We start from the raw sequence: 13,857 nt of genomic DNA, 5'->3' as shown, positions 1-13,857 counted from the left end.
ATAAGGAGAGCAGTGTTCAGACCGGACCTGTTTTTTACCACTCTGGCTCACTTAAAGGGGCTCTATCAGCAAAATCATGCTGATAGAGCCCCACATATGCGTGAATAGCCTTTAAAAAGGCTATTCAGGCACAGTAAGAGTTATATTAAACTACCCCCCCCCTCCCGTTTTAAAATAAAACCCTAAAACAGAATGTGATAAACTTACCGAACATGCACGCTGGGCGGGCATTCTGGGTGCGCCGTCTTCTTCATCCACGCCTCCTCTTCCTCCGATGTCCTCCGGTCCCGTCTTCCTCCGGCGCTTGCGAACTGACATTGCTTAAAAAAAATGGCCTGGGCGCATGCGCAGTAGCATGCGGCTTCTACTACGGCTACTGCGCATGCGCCCAGGCCATTTTTTTAAAGCAATGTCAGTTCGCGAGCACTGGAGGAGGACGGGACCCGAGGACATCGGAGGAAGAGGAGGCGTGGATGAAGAAGACGGCGCACCCTGAATGCCCCGCCCAACGTGCACGTTCTGTAAGTTTATCACATTTGTTTTAGGGTTTTATTTTAAAACGGGGGGGGGTAGTTTAATATAACTTTTACGGTGCCTGAATAGCCTTTTTAAAGGCTATTCACGCATATGTGGGGCTCTATCAGCATGATTTTGCTGGTAGAGCCCCTTTAATACCGAGGTTAAAGCAAGTACTAAAAAGGCAGCTCATACCTAGGTTTTCACAGCAGAAAAACCAACAAGAATGGTCCCATGTCAAGATGAGGAGTACTACGCAGTGGAAGAAGGGTTTCAGGGTCTCACTTATCTGACAAAGGCTGAAAGTGACGCATGACGCTGTGAGTTACACAAGGATGGTCTCATATTGAAAAGATGCTGGAAATATGGAAGAGTAAACCTGCAGCCTTACACACTTGGCTCAGAGATGTCACAGTATGAACACAGCTCTGTGAATTGACCCTTAGTGTGATCTACAATTCAGAAAATGTATCTAAACTCAGATAAAAGAATCATTATAATGCAGTCATGTAAAACAAGATAACGGACAACTAACAACAAACACTAGAAACTGTACAGTATAAAAAAAATGTAAAACTGAAGAAAAGTGGTTTAATAAAATCTAGAGCAGAAAAGGTGAAACAATCCTTACCCGTATATAAGCATCCTGATGATGTTTAGCAAAGTACAGCATGTTATCAAGGGCCAGCATCCCTGGAGGGGTATGGGTAAAATCCAATGCAGGATTTACATTGTTCTGAAAATGAATTTCAACATGTTTAGTAGGTGCATATTTAGATATTTTATTATATTTCCTGGATAGCTTATTAGAAATTAAATGGTAATACAAATGGTCATTTTCAGTTCTTTCTGATTAATCTTAAAGCATATCTAACCCTTTCAAACTTCTGATTTTCTGGAAATACAACAGGTAGATCTAACTTCTCTGGTGTAATATGAAAGATGACAATCTCCTCCTCCATACAACACCAGAATCACTTCTCTAAATTTTATGATGCCCAGTACAACTGTTTGAAAGGATCCCCAAAACCTTATTTTCCCTGCATCACACACAAGCACAATGTGAAGCAGGATATTGCTCTCAATAGAGAAACAAAGGTTGCTGAAAAGTGGCAAGTGCTCTGCTGGGCACACATCAAGGCATCAGCTATTTTAATAGGATCCCTTTCTACTCATTAAATATGTCCTGAAAAGAGAATTAAAATGTTAATTAAAGAGAATTAAACGTTAATAAAGCAGGTGTTTTCTCGTACAATTTTTTCTCTATTGAAATTAACATCTAAGTGAGAATTTTATGTGATTTTCTCTCAGAGCATGCCTGTCCGCTGTGTAATGGGCATCCTAGTTCAGTATTCCATCTGTGAACTGTTCCAAGTTGGCACAGAAAGCACACAGACATTATTATGAACACATTATTATAAAGACACAGATAGGAACAGTTTAAGGCTTTATGCCAAATACTGGCACACTGGCCATTTATCTGCTGTGCACACAACTTGTCTGTAATTGGTTCAGGCTAAAGGAGGGGGTGTGGCCTCCGAAATCTGAAAGCTTTACTATAACTTATGTTCTAACAAGGGCAGCCTGAGTGACGGCAAATTTATTAGTAGGTACGTGAACAAAGAAATAAATGAGGCATGTTAGCAATAACCCTTATTCATGTTATGTATTAATTCTGTGCATGCAGTGAAAACTTCCATTGTTTACACTGGTGACATTATTCAGAGAAATACAACTTGCACAATACAAACTAAGTTTGCGTTAGACCTTTAAGGGATAAAGTAGGAAAAGCTAGTATATTAATTTCGATCACATCTCAATATTTTTAATTTTTTTTTTTTCAATAGACAATTTTAGCTGGCTTTTTACAAACCATACTGATTTTAATTAAATTTGTAGAACTAATTAAGACACACAAGGATGACCCAATGTAACTTTTTGTAATTAAATTGGACTTCTGTAGAAACTATTATTGCCGCATAATAATTCAATTTAGTAAATTTATTTTCGAAGTTAATCCACAGTGAAGACAAATGATGATGAAAATTCACGTACAAAATCATTTAATCTTTTATATTGTATGCTTCTATTACATTGAAAATGTAACAAATACTTCGTAATCTAAATTAGTCTGAAACAGTTACTAATCTGAGTGGCTATAAAGTATATACAGTACTTATAGTGACTGCAGAAGGTGCTCAACAAATGTTTTCATATTGTGCTACTTTTACAATCTGGAATCAGTGAATCGGTGGTTCTGGCGTCATAGAAAAAAATATATCAGTTGAAAACAGTTTGGATTGAGAATGTAAAATTATGCCAATATCAGCTGTTTTCAACTGACGATATCTCAGGAAATAACACAAGTAAACTTGCAATCTTGGGGAATTTGAAAGATGATACTCTCAAAACCATTGTTTTGGATGAATGTATTTGTACTTTGTGTAAGTTGTAAACCTGGGTTGTTACATTTTTGGTTTATAAAAAAATGTGAATTTTAAACATTTTTTGAAAAATTAGTAATTATAAAATGTTAGGCCTGGTTCACATGCTGAATGGATTAAAAAGATCTCATAGACTACTAGCTTTTACCCGCGACTTCGTCCGTGGAAACCTGACCCCCTGCGGGACCCACCTGGAGCAGTGCACAGGCTTGTTCCTTTGCCTTGCGTCCGCAGCGGGCCCTTCCTACACCTGTGGGTCCATGGACCCTCGTGGCCCACCTTGCGGCCCACTGGAACTGTTTACCTCCTCTCCCTCCTGGCGCCCGCCACCCCCCCCTTTCTCCCTACCCACTTCCGCATGTGGTCACTCCTTCCTCCTACCCCGTGCCTCTTTGTCCCCCAGGAACGTGCCCACTTCCCCCCTAACCCCATGCTCCCTTCTCCCATGTTACCTGCTCCGTGCCCCCTTTTTCCCCTTACCCCATGCCCCCTTCCCGTCTTACCTACCCCGTGCCCCCCCACCCTGCGGGCCCACTGGAACTCTTTACCTGGTCTCCCTCCTGGCGCCCGCCACCCCCCTTTGTCCCTACCCGCTTCCCCATGTGGTCACTCCTTCCTCCTAGCCCGTGCCCCCTTCCCCCGTCTTACATACCCCGTGCCCCCCACCCTGTGGGCCCACTGGAACTCTTTACCTGGTCTCCCTCCTGTCGCCCGCCACCCCCCTTTGTCCCTACCAGCTTCCCCATGTGGTCACTCCTTCCTCCTACCCCGTGCCCTCTTCCCCCGTCTTACCTACCCTGTGCCCCCTTTTCCCTCCACCAGACCCTGCCAACCGTGTATCCCCATTCCCCCTACCAACCTGTGGCCCCGGCCTCACCACACTCTGGGCTTCCTGTGCACCGATATTCCGACTTGTAGTGTCCAGAGACGGCAGACGCTGCAGGACAGCTGGCTAAATCGGCGTTCCAGAGCGTGGCACAGGCGACCCCCTGTCCGGCCGCGGCAGAGTACTGCAGTCCCGTGGTGAGGCCACATAGGTGGGGCAGCGTATGGACTTGTCGCTGGCCCAGAGTAGAGGCCCTTGTGCAGGACGCTCCGGACCTCTCAGAGATGCCATGTTGGCGTGGACGGCGATCGGACGATAACTCCGCCCACATAGAGAAGCGGCACCCAATCAGGTGAGCTGCTGAAGGGGCTGGGATGACGTCATCCCAGGTCCTACAGCGTGCCAGTTCCTGCAGCGAATTGAACCGTGAGAAGTACCGGGCACGGGAGTGAATTGCGGTGGTGTACGGGAATTCTATGTAGCCTATTGTTCAATCCGGGACCCAAGGTATGTATGTGCGCATTTTCAGACAAATCCATTCGTCTGTGTAGGTGTGATTGAGGAACAAACATCCAAACACACATACTTTGACCTATATAATATTAGTAGGATAGGATAATGGGGACCGTGTGTTTTCCACACAGTGTCTGCACGAGAGTCATGTGGAGAGAAAAGTACTTCATTACAGTCTATGGGGTCCGTGTGCTTTCATTGCTGACCGCTTGTCAATATGTTCAGTATTCCGTTCGGGGAATCCCCGAACAGAATCCCTGAACGGCATACCGAACACAGATGTGAACCAGGCCTTACTTGTTCTGCATGCAAGATACATAATTATAAACTAGCATTATCTTTACATATACTTTGTGTTGGCATAATTTTTAAAGGGGCTGTCCAACACTATGATATGTAGCTGAGCTTTACTACTCAGCACAGCCAGTATACGATGTACAGTACTGTGCTTGGCAATTACTGAAGAGCCCACAGCAATCAATATTATCATCCTGGAAAATCCTGTCAAGCTCTAAAGAATGGGCTTCAGCACACGGAGTGTTTTTTCTTTACGTTTAATTTTTTTTTTTATTTTTTATTACACAGTTATTATGTGAGTAGCCACTGCCACAGCTCCCCTGCTTGTTGAATTCACAAGCTACAGTAATACGGGCATAGGCATCTGTACTCTAGGGAAGGTGCTGGAATTGCTGAGATCTACAGGCATTATTAGCCAATTAATTTCAGGAATAGCTGTAAATTAGAGAACCTATACTTAACAACAGGACGATTTAGTAACTTTAGTAACATTAGTTTTTAGACATTTTTTACATTGAGCACAGAAAGGAGATAACACTTCTGTTTCAGTAATGTTTTATAAAAGGATGTAGTGTCGCACAACAGATATTTAGAGATTTAAAGAGACCAATCTTTGCTTTAATGCTATACAAGGTAGTCATTGACACGGATTCAAAATTTGCCATTGCTGATACTGACAGACAAGTTTACTGAGACCTATGCTCGAAGAGGTCACCCTTAAGTAGGCGAAAACAAGATAAGGAAAGATTCTGAGAGTACTCAACAATTATTATTGAGAGCGGGTCTTTCAGACAAAATGAATATATAAAAAAAAAAAAAAAAAAAAAAAAACCTCACCAAAGTAACATATAATTAATGTCAAGGTTGCAAAAAATTAGAATTTATTCTTTCAATACAGTACTTGTCAAGATAATCCTTGAAGATTAGGAACAGCCAATGATGTGCAAGTATTGTAAGAAAGGACAACAGATAAACTACTGTCCGTCACTACTCTTCTTAATATATTGTTTATGCATAGTTCCTTCAAGATCATAAAATCCAGTTCTGCATGCCATCTTAAAACTTGCTGATCTCACATCAAAGAACAACAGTCTATGTAAAATTTGTAAATCGATAATGTTTATACAGAGTCAAGTTCAGTTCAGACTCATGAAGGTGATAAATGATTATTTCCAGAGTATTGAGCGAGAGTTAGACACAGCAGAATACTCCTGCTTTCTCAGCCATGACTACTACTGGCCTTTTAAAATGCTCTTATATTAAGAGGAAAATAACAGTCTCCCTACAAACCACCGCACCAGAAAGAAATCACATTAGAAATAATGTCAAAGATGGTCAGACAATACAGCAGAAGCTGCAATAAATGAATTACACTACTTTATTCAGAAAAATACAGAAACATACGTTAGGTCGGGGCCCCACGTGGCGGAAATGCTGCGAGAGAAATCGCAGTGTTTTACAGTATGGGCAAAGTGGATGAGATTCTAGAGAATCCTATGCCCACATTGCGGTAAAACCTTCACTGAAGACATGCCACGATTTCCAAAACCGCACTGCAGACACACCACGATCATCCAAAGTGGCACAATATGACCATATAGTGAAGTATTGTCAGCACTGTGGCTCAGTGGTTAGCACTGCAGTCTTGCAGCGCTGGAGTCCTGGGTTCAAATCCTGCCAAGGACAACATCTGCAAAGAGTTTGTATGTCCTCCCCGTGTTTACGTGGGTTTCCTCCCACACGCCAAAGACATACTGATAGGGACTGTAGATTGTCAGCCCTATATGTGACAGTGACCGTCTATGTCTTTAAAGCGCTGCGGAATATTATGGTGCTATACAAGTAAGCATAATAAATAAATAAAAATAAGTATTATATGCTGCAGCATTCCAGCGCATGCTAGTGGAATATATTTTTCAGGTTAATGCGTATCTAAAGTAGGCAACATTTCCATATCAGATTTCAATAAAAATATAGATATGAATATTTTGCCATGCAGTCTTCAATATTATACATAAATCTACTCTTCTACACCAATAGAAACAGGGAATTATTCCCAGCATTCCCTAAGAAGGGCATCTGGAAGAATGGAACCATGGGCAACTATCCCACTTTTCCTTTAAAGTGTTTTTGGTAAATCTCCACCAATTGTCTCCAAAAAAATGTGAGGCAAATGCCTCTAAAATAGATTAGGAATTTAGGAAGCTAAAGAACACAAATACTGAATGTAAATGTCCTTGTTTTAGTAAGAGCAGATATTGTTTTATAGAAGTTCTATGTAACTGCCCAGCAAGGGTTAGATGATATCTGTCCACACAAAGAGCCTCTAGTGGTATAACAAGTCTGGATCTGCGACTACTTCATCTGAGAAATTATCTTCCGTCTGGATGAATCCTCTGTTCTGAGCCACACAAGCCACAGCTGTCCATATTCTGCTCTACTAAAGCTCGAGTGAATGTCATCTTTTATTTGACATAGCCAAGCCAGAGTCTCCAAGGTCCACATGCAGCAATGTTCGTCACTACTGAAGAATAAACAAACAGTCTCTGTTATTTGTAATAGCGGGATAAAGTTTAGAACTGAACAACCTGCTCTCAACAAACATGATATAATCCTGTCACCATAGCTTCAAAGTATATATACTCTATTTTAGGATTTATGGTCCTATTTTAGTTAGGCAGGGTTCACACTACCGTTGGATTCCATTATGAAGGTATCATAACAGGCATTAGAATCAGTTAGTGTCCGTTTTTTTGTGTTTTTTTTTTTTCTGTTTATGCTTTATGAGCATGCATAGAACATAAACGGACACAAAATAACGGACAGTAACTAATGGCTATCAGTTACAGTCTGTTATATATCCGTTCCCCAGACCTCAATGTTAAAAAAATAACGGGCACTTGCTGTCCGTTTTTTCAAATGCACAGAAAAGTCCTGCATGTAGGATTTTTTTGTCCACTTGAAAAAACGGACATGGTTGAAAATGGACACTAAGGGGGAGTTCACATGGAGCAACGTGCCGGGTGACCTGGCACGTATACGCCGTGTGAGATTTTGAGCGCCATATACGCTCCCATTGATTTCAATGGGAGTTAGTCTCCTATGCGCCACGTTATTTTGCGGCCGCAAAATCACAGCCGCAAAATAACGCGGCGCATACGATCCAGGCTCCCATTGAAATCACGCGGCACGTTACTCCGTGTGAATGCACCCTTATGGACACAAGATAAAATCCCATTGAAATGAATGGAAATTGCAAACGGACCAGCGAGTGTCCGTTACTAAAACTTTGTACGGACAATAGCCACAGACACTGCTAAGCGGACACCAATGGTAGTGTGAGTTGTCATGTCTGAATTAGTCTATGGGGAGGAGATTCTAGACTTGTACATTCAAGGCTTTGACAAAGCACATTCAATGTTATCATGCCGATCACTGGACATATTACTGTATATATTCTAAATAGGGTTCACCACTCTAGTAGTGGTCTGAATATAGCTAGATGCAAACAAACACCTAGATTTGTGGGGTCACTCTGCCCCTTCCTCCTCCAATCTCGCATAATTACCTGTGAGGTGAGGATGGAGGATGTGACGAAGCAGCCCTGGAGGTGGAGCAACCCTTAGGTTGAAGGCTGTCTCAGATCCCATGAGCTTGGAGTCATGACATGGCCGAACCCCCAGGGGTTTAATGGCTGCGATAACCCAGGACTGGTAAGTAAAACAATGTCCCCAGATAAACCCTTTAAGCTTGTTTCACATCATTTTAACCCCTGTCAATGCAGCCATTTATTACTTTAGCTTTTCCATTTTTCACTCCCTGCCACTGAAAAGCCAAAACTTTTTAATTTTTCTGTTCACAGGCTTTTTTTGCACCTATAACTTTCATGGACCTGTGTGAGGCAAGTTGTAGTTTTTATTTATATATTTGAGCATTTATCCACAAGGGGTGCCACCAATTCAGCAGTATAATGAAAAAAGTTACGATTCTACATATTTGGTAATAATATTTACTTTGAACTGTCCATTGGATTTTATTGCAGGATAGGAAATACCCGAGAACCCTTGTTCCCATTGTATGACCTAAGAATCCATAGTCTTACTGTGTGGTTAACCATTTGACTGCTGTAGAGCAGTATGCAATATAGGATGTTGGCCCTATTTGGAACAGAAAAAGCCCGCGGCCATTTTTCTTGTGGCTGTGGGCATGCGCAGTTGGCTCTGCTCGAGGCCTACAAGTTTGACAGCCTGTGCCGAAAGAAGACGCGTGAAGAGAACGTTCCTGAAGAAGATGGAGGCAGTACTGGAGAGTTATCTTGCAGCATTGGGGACGCCCCCAGTGCTGTTTGAGCGCTGGGGCCCGCCCCCAGTGCTGTGAGAGAACTCATTTGCATACCGACAAAAACTGGGATTTATACGGAACTGGGGCACAGAGAAGACATCTAAAGGTAGGAGAAGAATAGCCTTTCTTAAGGCTATTCCTACGTGTCAACCAGAAAAAATTATGTTTTAATGATAGGATCCTTTAAGTCACACATACTGAGAATATGTGTGCAAATGGCAGGCTACAGGCCTGATAGACTATAATGGGGTCTGCAGGGTTTCCGTCAGTTGTATATTGAAATCGGTGGAAAGAAAAGTCCTCCTTGCATCACTACCATTTACCCGATGGTAGTGATGCTTTTGGCATCTGAATTACCCAATTGCCTTTACCACAAGAAACAATAATTAAAAAAGCCATTCTACCATAAGCATGTGATCCTGACCTAGCAGCTAGGTTAGCCACATACCAAAACCATCACTGCAGTCCATGGATTATTACTGATATTTCAGCCCAGTGTTATTCAAGCTACTTAAAGGCTCTCTAGCACATACTATTGAGGACATTTATGAAGATTAAGTTGGAACATGAACACATATATTGGCTTATGATAAAGATGCAATTTTTAGCGAACCATAAAATATGAGGGGTTCTTAGTATCCATTAGGGCAGGCCTGGGCAAAGTCCGGCCCCCGGGCCATATCCGGCCCTCTGACTGATTCAGTCCGGCCTGCACAGCTTTGACTAGGGAGGCGTGTCTAGGGGGCGTGTCTAGAGGGCGTGTCTTAGTGCCGGCCGAAGATGGAGATGTGGAGCGTGTCATAAAGTACTGAGAGATGTAAGGTGAGCTGCAGGGTGGAGAGAGAGAGAGTGTGTCTATATATGTCTGTCTATATGTGTGTCGATATGTGTGTCTGTCTATGCCTGTCTGTCTGTCTATGTGTCTGTCTATATATGTGTGTCTGTCTATATATGTGTGTGTGTCTATATGTGTGTGTGTGTCTATATATGTGTGTGTCTATATGTGCCTGTCTATCTGTATATGTGTCTGTGTGTATCTCAGTAACCTAGGGGCAGAGATGGAAGGGGAATGTTATACTAGGACAGAGATAGCAGATGGAGGGGGGGGGACATGAAACTGGGGGAGAGATGGAGGGACATGAAATGGGGAAAATAAAGGGGGATATGAAACTGAGGGAGAAATGGAGGGGGGGGACATGAAACTGGGGGTAGATGAAGAGGGCACTTAAACTGGGGAGCCATTAAACTGGGGACAACTGGAGGGGGCATTAAATCGTGGAGGTAGCTGTAGGGGGACCTGTCTGCCTCTAGTTGCCCCCAGTTTAATGTCACCCTCCAGCTACCCCTACGGTTTAATGTCTGCTTCCCGATTTTAATGTCCCCCTCTAGTTGCCCCCAGTTTCATGTCCCACTCCAGCTGTCAATTTATTGCCCCCCTCCAACTACCCCCACTGTTTAATGTCCCCCTCCAGCTACTCCAGTTTTGTGTCCCCTCTAGTTTCCACCAGTTTATACTGGGGCACCAGGAGAGGGACTTAATACTGTGGGACAGTTGGAAGGGAACATTATAATGTGGGGGCATATAATGTACAGGTAACTATAGGAGGATAATACTGTGTGGGGGTACATGGAAAGATGATTGGGAATGGGCGGAGTCAACGTAGAAGTGGGTGGAGCTAAATTTGCCATGGCGCGGCCCTCTAGCATAGTTTCAATTTCTTATGCGGCTCCATGGGAAAATTAATTGCCCACCCCTGCATTAGGATATCACTGAATATTCTATATTTCTCAAAGCAGTCCATGCACTGAAAAGAATCACTAGGGCATTTATAAGTTCATCCATACAGCTTGTGATAGCGTAGGTTGTTGGCCTGTAAGACCGAATGGCAAGCAGATGGACATAACCCCAGAGAGACATACATTAAATAGTCTGACCTGTGCAGGTGTCCAATGGCAGAATCAATAACACAATGAATAATTCAAGGCGGAAAGTGAAATTTCCTTCTACGGGGTTTCTGATTTTAAATTGATCATTATTAGAAAATAAGCCTTAAATCAAATAAATGTTGTGAACAAGCAGAAATCAGGTAAACAAAAAAACCAAGATCTGACAGATCATTACTTCAGATGAGCCTTACACCATCATCCTGGTATAAACAGGGAACAGTCTGGATCAGAAATAACTCATATCATACGCCTCTGTCAGACAAATGCTCATGACGCCAACAGTTATTCCTCCCAAACCCCTATACATACATACCGTATTTTTCGGACTATAAGACGCACTGGATTATAAGACGCACCTAGGTTTAAGAGGAGGAAAATAGGGAAAAAAAATTTTGAAGCAAAAACTGGTAAAATATTTAATATATGGGAGTTGTAGTTTTGCAACAGCTGCAAGGCCACATTGACAGGTGACCCTGCAGCTGTACGGGATGCATAGAGTGTTTTTTTTTTTGCGGGGCCAGAAGTACTTTTTAGTTTACCATTTTGGGGAATATCTATTGCTTAGATCACCTTTTATTGAAAAAAAACCCGGTGGTTTATGATATATGATTTTCTACTTTTAGATATATATATTCTAGGGACAGGAGGTGATTTTGAACTTTTATTTATTTCATATTTTTATTATATATTTTTAAAGCTTTTTTTTTTTTTTTTTTTTTTTTTTTTACTATTTTAGAGCTTTTTTTTTTACTACTACTACAACTGTATTGCCGTCTATGGGACATTCTGTCTATTAGTATTACGGCTGGTCATAGAGACCAGCCGCAATACTAATACAGCAGTGACAGGCCGGAGAGCCTCATTAGGCTCCCGGCTGTCACCCGAACAGGTCGGCTCCTGCGATATCGCCGCGCAAGAGCCGGCCTGCATCTTTACAGGTACGGGGGAGGCACAGGTTCGGGGGAGAAGGGGCCGCTGACAGACTGCAGACCCGGCATCCGCTGTACTAGAGAGGCGGATGCCGGGGAGGGATAGACGCCGGGGCCTGAGACATCGCTGCCCTGCCCTGCATGAAGCCAGCGGCGGGGGGACGGAGGATCTAAGCATCACTCCTCCCGCTGCTGGCTTCATGCAGGGCATAGGAGCGCAGCGATGTCGCAGGCCCGGCACCTGTAATGGCGTCTATCCCTTGCCGGCTTCCGCCTCTCTATTACAGCGGGTGCCAGGCGCCACATTCGGCCTATAAGACGCACCCTTCTTTTCCCCCCAAATTTGGGGGAAAAAAAGTGCGTCTTATAGTCCGAAAAATACGGTACATACATACATACACACACACACACACACAGACTTGGAATAGCCAAATGTATATATGTTCTTATTGGAAAGCAAGACTAATACTCAGTGGCCAACAGGAGTCTTACCTTCCAGAAAAACAAAAGAACGGGCAAACATCTTTCTGCCTATCCCTTTGCACTCTAAGGGGTTAACCAACCAAGATAGAAGTTGATTCTGATTCCTGTAGCCTTGTATGTAAGGATTGGGATGGGACTCTACAGTAATGGGATGGGACTCTACAGTAATGGGATGAGGCTCTACTTGTGGCCCTCACGGTGGCAAAGGGTTACATAGACAGGCTACTACCGTTCTCATCTTAATCTATAGGCGCTGCAATGCAATCCCTTTTAATGGTGCAAAACTATTTGTTACTAAACAAGAAAATATATTTAATACACATTTAGAACTATAAATCTACCCAGAGGTAAGTGCTACAGCACAACAATGTAATGATTCATGTCAGAAACTGACAAGGACAGTAATTGAACTACCAGCAAAATATTAATTTATGAAAACAATCTGAGTTTTTGGAATATATATTACTTTAGCGAACTACTGAATGCAAATCTAGAACATCTATTAAATGACATTATAAAACTATTTTAAAATCAGTCATATTAGCGCAAATGCAAAAAAGATATAGCAGAAAAGTATAAACATGCTGCCCCCTAGTGTTCTATACTAGAATTGACGTCTAGAAATGACAATATTTCATTACTTTAGCCTTGAAATAACAATAATAACTACATATTAAAGGCAAGCTCCAGTCTGAGACATTGGAATTGTGACACTAGGGATGTGGATTATGAGCACCGTTGTTTCACACAGTTATTTCCAGAATCCTTTCCTCTACAAACAGAAGTTATAATTAGTATTATTTCTATTACTCTAATCTTCAAAAATGTACATTCAGATCCACTTCATTTGTAATACCAACCATTCAAAAATGTGTAACGTGTTCATATAGCCCTTTTCAGAACATAGTGACTGGTCAAGCATGCACACCGCTGCTCCATTCACTCTCTGACAGTCAGCTGGAGATAACTGATTGTTGTACTTTGCCATCTCTGACAGACCCATACGAGTGAATGGCATAGAGAAACATGTGCGAACACCTGCGCCATTCAGATTTGGGTAAAACACCTTATAGTGATGGCTACATGCAGAAATATGGATCTATGGCTGAAGTAAAGATATATTATCCCCTCCTACCCGTAGTCATTTTTCAATTTTCATTTTTTACTCCTTGCCTTTCAAATAATTGTTTGGTTTTTTTTACATTACTGTTCACAGAGTCGTAAGAGGGCTTAATTTTTAGGGAACAAATTTGTACTTCAAAATGATACCATTTAATATTTCATACAATGTACTAGGAAGCTGGAAAAAAAAATGAGAATGGGGCAAAATTGGAGAAAACCTGGCAATCAGCTCCTTAGAGGCCATCATATTTAAATACCGTAATAGTATGGCAGATGTCGGGAAAGGGTTAAGATTAGAGATGAGCGAATAGTACTCGATCGAGTAGGTATTCGATAAAATACTACGGTATTCGAAATATTCGTACTCGATCGAATACTACTCCTATTCGCAGTAAAGATTCAATTCAGAGCCAGCATTGATTGGCCGAATGCTATACAC

The 13,857-nt window shown here is 42.2% G+C and overlaps 1 protein-coding gene across 2 annotated transcripts in view; it reads right to left on the bottom strand.

Moving 5' to 3' along the window:
- The window catches only part of ELMO1 (engulfment and cell motility 1), a 242,510-nt gene that overhangs the window by 139,916 nt on the left and 88,737 nt on the right, over positions 1 to 13,857 (bottom strand). For both annotated transcript variants that reach the window (XM_075271179.1, XM_075271180.1), the window contains one exon: positions 1,148 to 1,252. In XM_075271179.1, the coding sequence (XP_075127280.1) occupies positions 1,148 to 1,252 (105 nt within the window). The remainder of the gene's footprint in view (positions 1 to 1,147; positions 1,253 to 13,857) is intronic.

Source organism: Leptodactylus fuscus, chromosome 4 (assembly GCF_031893055.1).
Source record: "Leptodactylus fuscus isolate aLepFus1 chromosome 4, aLepFus1.hap2, whole genome shotgun sequence".
Lineage (NCBI taxonomy): Eukaryota > Metazoa > Chordata > Amphibia > Anura > Leptodactylidae > Leptodactylus > Leptodactylus fuscus.
The sequence above is the reverse complement of the archived record's forward strand: the minus strand, read 5'-3'. Positions and strand labels throughout refer to the sequence as shown.